Here is a 9,653-nt window from a genome sequence, read left to right as displayed (position 1 = left end):
CTCTTTTTCCTTCTTTTTTGAACTGTATTGTAATTGTACTGTCTCCCTCTATTTTGTAAAGTGCTGCACAAACTGTTGGCGCTATATAAATCATGAATTTTAATGATAATATGTAATAATGTACATTTTAACAAGAACAACAATTTTTTTTTTAAATAACATTTTTGAAAAAAAAAAAAAGTGCTGGTGAATTAGTTAACTTTATTTATGAATTATATTTAAAAAAATATAAACAAATAAATACATAAACTGCATAGGCCAATAGAAAATGTTATGGTAATGCTTGGGGATCATTAGAGTCGGTTTATACATCAAGTTGTTTTGTATGTTTCATTCAAGTCTTTGAATAGGAAGCATTTTGGTTATATATGATTCTTCTTAAAGCTTCTTTAATGTCTTCATTCCTCAAACTGTATATAAAAGGATTTAGTAGTGGGGTGAACACAGTGTATAGAAAGGCCAATGTCTTACTGAGAATCTTTGTCTGTCCTTCATTTGGAATTATGTACGTGGCAATTAGAGTCCCATAAAATATGGACACCACTGTCAGATGGGAGCTACAAGTTGAAAATGATTTTAGTTTTCCAGAACTGGAGGATATTTTTATTATGGTTAAAACAATACATACATATGAAATTACTATCACAATGAATGGCAAGACAATCACGAGAAAGCACAATAAAGGGGCTTCTAATTGAGGCAAAGACATATCTGAGCAAGAAATGTCCATCACGGGGTAAAAATCACAGAAGAAATGGTCAATCGTATTTGACCTGCAGAAATATAGTTGAGCTATTCCATGTACCAGAATCAGTGCAACCAAAGAGCCTAAGAGCCAAGAGGCAACAATTAATTTAATGCAAAGCATGTGGTTCATAATGGAGGAATAATACAATGGAGAACAAATAGCCAGGTAGCGGTCATAGGACATCATTGTCAGAAGAAGACATTCAAAACCCTCAGCTAAAATGAAAAAATAAAGCTGAGTGATACATCCAGGAAAAGATATGGAGCTCCCTTGATGTAGTACAATATTTAGCATGAAAGGGGAAATATCTGTGGTCAACAAGATGTCAGCTATGGAGAGTTGGGTGAGGAAGAAGTACATGGGAGAGTGAAGGTTCTTGCTGTAGGACACCAATGTGATGATCATGGAGTTGCCACATATTGTCACACAGTAAATGATAAGCAGCAAGATGAAGAGCAATACATTAAATCTGCCCATGTCATGGAATCCCAGAAGGAAAATAGCTGTGATGTTGTCCTTATGTGATGCCTTTGTGTAACACAAAAAAAGCAAACACAAAATAGTATTAGAAATTAGAACTAATGATACCTTATATTAGTTTCTGCTACTGAGAAGTGTGATGGCAGTGTTTGGTGTTGGGTTTTCTATACCAAAATCAAGAGTAAGTAAAATAGTTCACAAACATCCATGTAGCTTAGTCACACAACATGACCCTTAGGGGTCTATTTTCCCAAGCCTCTCCTATCCTATGGAACGCCCTACCCCAATCTGTCCGACAATCTGTCCGCCCTACCCCAATCTGTCCGACGATTGCTGAAAACCCTCCTCTTCAGAGAAGCATTTTCTGCTCCTACTTAACAACTGTACTTTTATTTTCTCCATCAGGTCACCCCCCCCCCCACAGTTATTACCTTTTGTATGACCCTCCCTCCTAGACTTTAAGTTCTAATGAGCAGGATCCTCTGATTCCTCCTTTATTGAATTGCATTGTAACTGTACAGTCTGCCCTCATGTTGCCCTCAAGTGCTGTGCAAACTGTTGGCGCTATATAAATCCTGTATAATAATATTAATAATATAATAATATAAAAAAAATGCCTTATGCATTTGCACAGCTATAACAAATAATCCCCTAATTTCCCTAATATGTTAATTTCCTATGATCGTCAGTTCCATCTAGTGGCTATAATGCAGTATTTTCCTGAAATACTTCAATCAGGTAAATCCCACATTGTAACCACCAGATGGAACTGACAGTCATATAAAATAAATATAATAGAGAAATTGCAGGGATGTTTCATGATATCTGTGCAAATGCTTGAGGCATTCGCACAGCAAATTATTAATAAATTAGACCCCTAAAAGTGCATGTAAACATTAAAAATGAACTTCTCTTATTTGCACCATTTAGTTATTTTATTATACCACAAAAATGTTTTGTTATACCTGTTCAAAAAGTGAAAAAAACATGGTGATTATGCCAAATCCAAAGTTGTCCACTCCCTGTGTTATCTCAAGGAGTCTAATTGGACCTCATAGCTCTTATACTAATAAATCATTAGTCTCTAGGTTGTGGGAGTAGGATAAGGGCTGGATTAGAGTAGTTCAGCAAAAGACAATGTGAGCTGAGACCACTCAGTCCACAAAAATTTTGTGTTTCCAGCCCACAACAACACATGGAAGTTAAAGAATTTCTGTCAGATCTGCAGGTAGCTTTCTGTTCTTGTAAGGTCTCTAAATGTGCATGTATAGCAGAGATGGGCTGTGAATGTTTCTCTGTGGAACTTCTGTGGAATTTCAGAAAAACAACGAAACAAATATTTAGCAGGAAAATAATAGTTAAGTGGAGCATGGAAGGAAGGAAATAATTAGGGCCAACTAGGGTTAGCTAGAAATTTAAAAAGTGGTAAAATAGGAATACATTTTATGTTCAAAAAATTAACTTGTAAGCTTTTTTAAAATGATGCTATATGCAGAATAATGGTCACACCTTTGATCCGCCTTTGAGTAAAATAGTAAATTTAATGAAACAATACATTGATTCATTGCAGTTATTCAATTACACCTGCAGACTATCTGAAAGTGTCATTTCACACAGAAATGGCAGACGCTGTTATGGAACACAAATCAATCGCCAGCTGACAATTTGACAGTTGGAAATTGCAGATAATAACAACGGGTGGAGCAGCAAGAAGGTTAGAGGATCTGGTAGTAGGAGAATCAAACTGCTGTATGTTTAGAATGTATCATATTCAGAACCCCCATGTACTTGAAAGTCTACAGACACACCAGAAGCCCATTGGTATGTAGAAAGTTTATGGGATTTTTAAGGTGCATATTAAGTCAACTGAAAAAATTATTAAAAAGTATACATTTTATTGAAACATAACAACAGCATAATTATATTAAAAAAGACTTATACAATACAGTCCTTTAAAGTACAGCATGATGGAAGGATAGCAACTTTTAAAATGGTTATTTTACCAAAAATTCTTTATATCTTCAGGACTGTACCAATACCCTTACCAGCCCTTTTCTTTAATAAACTCGATACCTCACTTTGATCATTTATTTGGAAGAGGACTAGAGCAAGAATAGCCTTCTCTACCCTCATAAAGCATAGTTCAAAGGGAGGTATGGGAGTCCCAGTAATTAAAGACTATTATAGAGTGACTCTTTTAGACCAACTTAAAACGTGGTTTGACCCATCTCCAGTAAAGCAATGGGTACTATTAGAACACAATTTGGTGCAGAACAATAACCTCCAAGCCTTATTAATAGCAGCGGCCACCAATAAACCACTTCATTTACCAGGCCATCCTTCTATCTCCGCTTTGCTTAAAACGCGGATAGACCTTCTAGACAGAAGTCAGGAATCCATATGTATATCCATGTGTGATATTCCACTTCAATCCTTTGAATTCTTAATACCAGGCCTCTCGGTTCAATCATGGTTATATGCTGGTTACTCTACCCTAGGGGAAAATACCAGAAGTAATCAAACGCAAAGATAATTCCAAATCCAATATCTCCTGCACCTCTGACACCATAGCGCTGGACAAAAAAATATGGGAATTTTATCATTGAGATTCTATCCAAAAGAGAGGCATTTCACTTCTGTATTCCTTGCTTCAACCCAATACTCCAATAAAACAAACACCAGCAATACTGAAATGGGAACGAGAATTAGATAGATCATATTCGGAACGAGAATTGTCCCAAGCAATCAGATCCAGCCTAGGAGCTTCACACTGTGTATTACATTGGGAAAATGTTTATAAGATACTCTATAGATGGTACCTGACACCAGTTTGATTATCTAAAATCCATAAAGAACACTCTCCGGACTGCTGGCGTAACTGTGGGCAATCTGGGAACTTGTTTCATATACTCTGGTACTGCAAATCAATAACCAGATTTTGGAAGTCTGTCTTCCAACTGATATCATCTATTACAGGGATCATAACCCATCCCTTGCCGGCTTTGGAATTGCTAGGATTCTCCATAAGAAACTTCCCTACTAACTTTAGAACAGTAGTTCTGCATATTTTAATAGCAGCTAGATTGTCCATAAATGTGTCAGTGGAAAAAAGATATAGCACCTACACTTTTCTCTAGGGTAAACTTGCATTGCTCACATGAATACTCTTATGCCAGCATCCACAGCAATAGGGATAGCTTCAATCAGAAATGAGAAGTATGGATTAAAACCTACAACTTAACCAATTTCTTTTGAGAAACTAGAATATAATGGCAGGTTATTGAGCAGCAAGCAACCTATAAGTAGCAGGTGAGAACTAGTAGTACTTGATGGATACTATGACTGTAGTATCATCACTACTTGTTTTCTTCTCAACGTTATGTTCTTTGGTTTACTCTTTTGTTTTATGTCTGATGTTCTCTATAAGGTCAAGATTTGTATCCCTAGGTAAGACTGATCACCTCTAAAAAAACGGTTACAAGAGAGGCAAATATAATTCACATCTAGGTTATGACATTGATGAATATAAAGGTTAGAATTACTGCTACTACTATTGCACGAAGTTTATGATTATGTGCACATGATGAGATACCAAGGTGAAATGTGGAACAAAACCTGTAAGAAAACCAACTTGTTACTTGTCTGTATGTACCTAATGCAATTATGTAAATTTTTGAACTTATAAGTGTTCGAAACCAATAAAAATTTCAATGATAAAAAACTTAGATTGTTACTAAACCTGCAACGATAAAATCAGTCTATATGCAAAAAAAAAAAAAAAGTACAGCATGATGGTGTAGTTTGTTTTGCTCTATAATGGGACTTCCTCAGGGGTTGCTGTCCAGTAAATATCAGAGCCTTCCCAGAGTGAAAAATGGTTCGAGGGTCAGTTAGACACCATTATACAACACCGGACTGCAAGCAATCATAGAAGGCATGAAAGGACCAAAAAAATCTATTTTGAAGAAAGGGTGACCACGAGGATGAGAAACCTCTTATTGGGGACACTCAGCATAGAATCTGAGATTCCATATGAAGTGTGTATCTCTCCTCGTGGGTTCCAGCTGATACACACTCCACACGGAATCTCAGATTCTATGCTGAGTGTCCCCAATTTAACAGCTAGCTAAAGATTAACACGAAAGATTCCCATACATTAGCTCAGGGATCTCCAAACTAAGGCCCTCCAGCTGTTGCGGAACTACGTGTCTCTTGCAGCATTGTAAAACTCAGACATGCACAAACATGACTAGGCCTGATGGGAATTGTAGTTCCTGAACAACTGGAGAGCCACAGTTTGGAGACCCCTTCATTAGCTAGTTATTTTTTGCTCAACCAGAGGGTTGAACAAAAAAAAACTGACCCGATTCCTCCTTCCCCACGTGCAAGGTGGATAGGGGAATCTTAACTATGGGGTTGATTTACTAAAGTTGGAACGTGCAGCTTTGCATAGAAACCAATCAGCTCCCAGGTTTTATTGTCAAAGCTTAACTGAACAAGCTGAAGTTAGAAGGTGATTGGCTACCATGCACAGCTGCACCAGATCTTTGATCGGTAGATAGAATACCATTCAACCACAGTGCCCACACATGGATCGAAATTCAGCCGGCCCCCGTTAAATCAGCCGAATTTCGATCCATGTGTGGGCATTTTAATCTTGGTCATAGATTTTCTTTTTTCTTTGTTTAAAATTTTTATTAGTTTAACAAATGTAAAAACTTTTTTTTTTCATTTAGCAAGCAGGTTGAACAACACAAAAAAAAAAGAACGGACTCCTTCATCAAAGAAAAATGGATGGAGGAATCCTTCCAGCTGGGGTGCTGATTTCTGACTGCGGGCTCCTCCACTGACTACAAAGCTGATTGGCTGCAGGTGCTGATCGACAAAAGTTTTTCAACATTACTGTTTGATCAGAAGTGTATCTAAGGATAAATCTGGCCTGTGCTTGCTCAACCAGCTGTATTTTGAGCCAAATATTGCCAGCTTTACACATTAAATTAAAAACCTTTTTTCCTTTGATTGTTTTCCTTCCTTCTTTTCTTTTCTTAGTATTATCTATTTCATATAAGGTTTGTGAAGTTTGGGGGTTATTTAGCTCAAGTGTAGCACCTGCTAGCGAGTAAAGTCCATGCCAAAAATTCCCATTTCAGGGTTCGTTGGACCGCTTTTATTAAAGAAAATTCAAAGTTCAAGAAAATTCAAAGTTCAAGAAAATCAAAATGACAGGTTTCAGAAAAACCTAAATCAAATGGTCTCCCTTGCAGGGGGTTACTATGTTACTAGTCATAATACAAATGTTTGCAGACTCTAAGCCACGGTTTTATCTTTCCTACTATGTTGTACTGTTCTACTTTGTGAAGAATATGGGGGTTGATTTACTTAAGGCAAATCCACTTTGCACTAAAAGTACACTGCAAATGCACTTGGAAATGCAGTCACTGTAGATTTGAGGAGGGTATGCAAGGAAAATAAAAAACAGCATTTTTGCTTGCACATGATTGGATGATAAAATCAGCAAAGCTTTCCCTCATTTCAGATCTTCCCCTTAGATCTACAGCGACTGCACTTCCAAGTGCACTTGTAGTGCAGAGTGGATTTGCCTTTAGTAAATCAACCCCTATGTCTTTTACTTTGTTGCCCTTGCTGGCATACTACTCATGATTCCAAAAATATTATACTTTTGTATGAAAATGTAATATATATATATATATATATATATATATATATATATATATATATATTACATTTTTACATTTTCATACAAAAGTATAATATTTTATATAAACTGAATATGTTTGGTCAATGTATTGTACAGAATTATAGATGTCAATGAACACCATTTAAAACAATGGCTAATTTATGTACATGCATTGACATGTGTTAAAATACATAGCTTTGAATGAGCCCCATAATATTAAAAATAATAGCTAAAATTTCCATGACAGAAGAGAAGAAGAATAACATATGTTAAATAAAGTAAAATAAAATGCACTTACACCATTCAATAATGATCCATGATCTTGAGCCATATTTGATTTTTTATTAAAATAAATCAGCATCAGTATATATGAATTTAATTTAAATTACTGAATGCAATATAAATATATATGTGTGTGTGTGTAGAATTATACATCATATATATCTATATATATATATATATAGATATATATATAGATATATATCTAAATATATATATCTATATATATATATATAGATATATATATAGATATATATATATTTGATGTATAATTCTACAAAAATGTAAAGATCATTCTTATTTTAGCTGCAAACCATAAACATAAAATGAGTAAATGATGAATTAAATAAATACAAGTTAGAAAAAGGGAGGATAAAGGGGAAAAAAGCTGAAAAGCTGTCTTCTATCTGTACAATACAAATATATGCAGTTCACTTGAAATGACGATTAATACTGTTGAATAAACCCTTATTGACAAAGAAGAAATATTTATACACAATCTATGTAGAGAGAATGGAGGATTCCATAGAGAGTAGGCAAACCCTTGTGTGCCTATGCTTATAAAAGTAAAGCATTATACTGGATAAAAATAACACTTTTTACAAGTAGTTTAGTATTTTCTTATAGTTACTTAAAGCTATATAAGCAGTAATTTTAAAGGGAAAATGTCAACAGGAAAAAAGTGATTATGCAAACAGACACAATGGGGTGGATTTACTAAAGGAAAATAGACTGTGCACTCTCCTAAGAGCTTTGTAAATGTGGCAATGCTTTATTGTGCAAGGAATACCCAATCACATGCAAAGTAGAAAAAAAAGTAATTTTTGCTTGCACATGATTGGATGATGGAAGTCAGCAGAACTTCCCCTCATTTAGTAAGCTCTGGAGCATCTGCACTTGCAAAGTGCCCAGACTGTTTGGTTTTATTAAATCCACCCCAATGCAATCAATAGTAGCATGCTTTTCTTTAGGGTCTTTAACCGGTTCATGACCAACCCATAGCAGATTTACTGCTACAGGTTGGCAGCTCTGCACAGAATCACATATATATATGTGATCTTTTTTTTTTTCAGCCTGCTGGGTTGAACAAAAAAAAACTTAGTATTTAGTATGTACTCGGCCCAAGTAAGCCAAGGTGGTGGAGGAGAGGGGATACAGAAACAAGTCCATTGGCCCCTGCTCTGTCTACCACACTGGTGCCATTGGAGGATTTTCCTGCATCCTCTAAGCCTGTTTCCCTGGCTAACCTGAAAGGCATGCTGCTTTAACAGAGGGATTCTCTTAAGGCTGATATGTCACATATGCCTACTCGCATAACTTCTGCTGTATATGACCTCAGTATCTGGGTCTTTTTGAAGAAAAAGTCAGCGATATAGTGTATGCCACTCACATAGCAATCTAAGTGACTCTTATGTGGATGACTTAGATCTATAAAAGATCAACACTAAACTGGTGCATCTTGAGGACAGGTCAAGATGCAACAATATTAAGTTCAGTGTTACAATGTAAACAGTTACCCAGCTACGTCTACTTGACTTTTCCATTAACTTCTTTCTGAACTACTACCAGAGGCTAAGAAAGCAGGTCTAGCTCAACACAACTCCAAGTGATGCTGCTGCACAAGTGCACTTTTTAGGGTTAAAGAAAAAATAATGACATCTGCTAGAGATATCCCTCCCTATCTGAAAATTCTCTGGGATCTCCTTCTATGCATACCTGCCAAAATCCTCTACAAATGAGGCATCCCACTAAATTGTTGATTTAAGACCCACACTATCCATTACTTAGCAAAAAGCATGAAGCTTCTGAAAGACTGGAGAATCTTAGCACTTGATGCTCCACTCCCAGACAAACATGTACTGCTAAGCTTAACATGGAATGATCCTTTTCTCCATTAGCCCGCATATTGTCTGGATACTTCCCCTTAAAAAAAAAAAAGACATAATGAGCTAGTATGCATCACATACTAGCTCATTATGAAATACTTACCTTAGAACGAAGCTGTTGCAGCAGCATCCGCACACCACTGCGAAGGCTAACATTTTGCCTAGAGTTGCTTCCGAGTCTGCAGGCTCCGGCGCTGTAATTGGCCGGAGCCACAATGACATCACTCCCATGCATGCGCACGGGAGCCGCCACTTATGACACAGGGCTCGGAAGGAACAGCACTTGTGGCCATTCCTTCAGAGAGCATGCACCAGTGATGTCACTGGCTGCATGTAATGTAAATATCTCCTAAATGGTGCACATTTAGGAGATATTTTCACTACATATAGGTAAGCCTTATTATAGGCTTACCTATAGGTAAATGTCAGCAGAGGAAGTTTACTTCCTCTTTAGGTACCACCTTGTTGTCTCACCTTTCAATATGTGTCTCTATTCCCTACACCCAAAAAAAGAGATAACAACTCTACCATTCATCTTCCTGTTCCACCACATTTTACAAAC

At 36.4% G+C, this 9,653-nt stretch overlaps 1 protein-coding gene across 1 annotated transcript; it reads right to left on the bottom strand.

The window, feature by feature from the left end:
• Positions 1-188: 188 nt before the first annotated feature.
• LOC141134263 (olfactory receptor 1468-like) lies at positions 189-3,797 on the bottom strand. The gene is made up of 2 exons (XM_073623842.1): positions 3,737-3,797; positions 189-1,326 (listed from the first exon to the last, which is right to left on the bottom strand). The coding sequence occupies exons 1-2, from the start codon at positions 3,795-3,797 to the stop codon at positions 335-337; spliced, it is 1,053 nt and encodes a 350-aa protein (XP_073479943.1). The 3' UTR covers positions 189-334.
• Between the last annotated feature and the right edge of the window lie 5,856 nt (positions 3,798-9,653).

The sequence above is a fragment of the Aquarana catesbeiana genome, linkage group LG03, assembly GCF_042186555.1.
Source record: "Aquarana catesbeiana isolate 2022-GZ linkage group LG03, ASM4218655v1, whole genome shotgun sequence".
Taxonomy (NCBI): Eukaryota; Metazoa; Chordata; class Amphibia; order Anura; family Ranidae; genus Aquarana; species Aquarana catesbeiana.
Note: the sequence above shows the minus strand (reverse complement) of the source record. Positions and strands in the feature narration are given on the sequence as shown.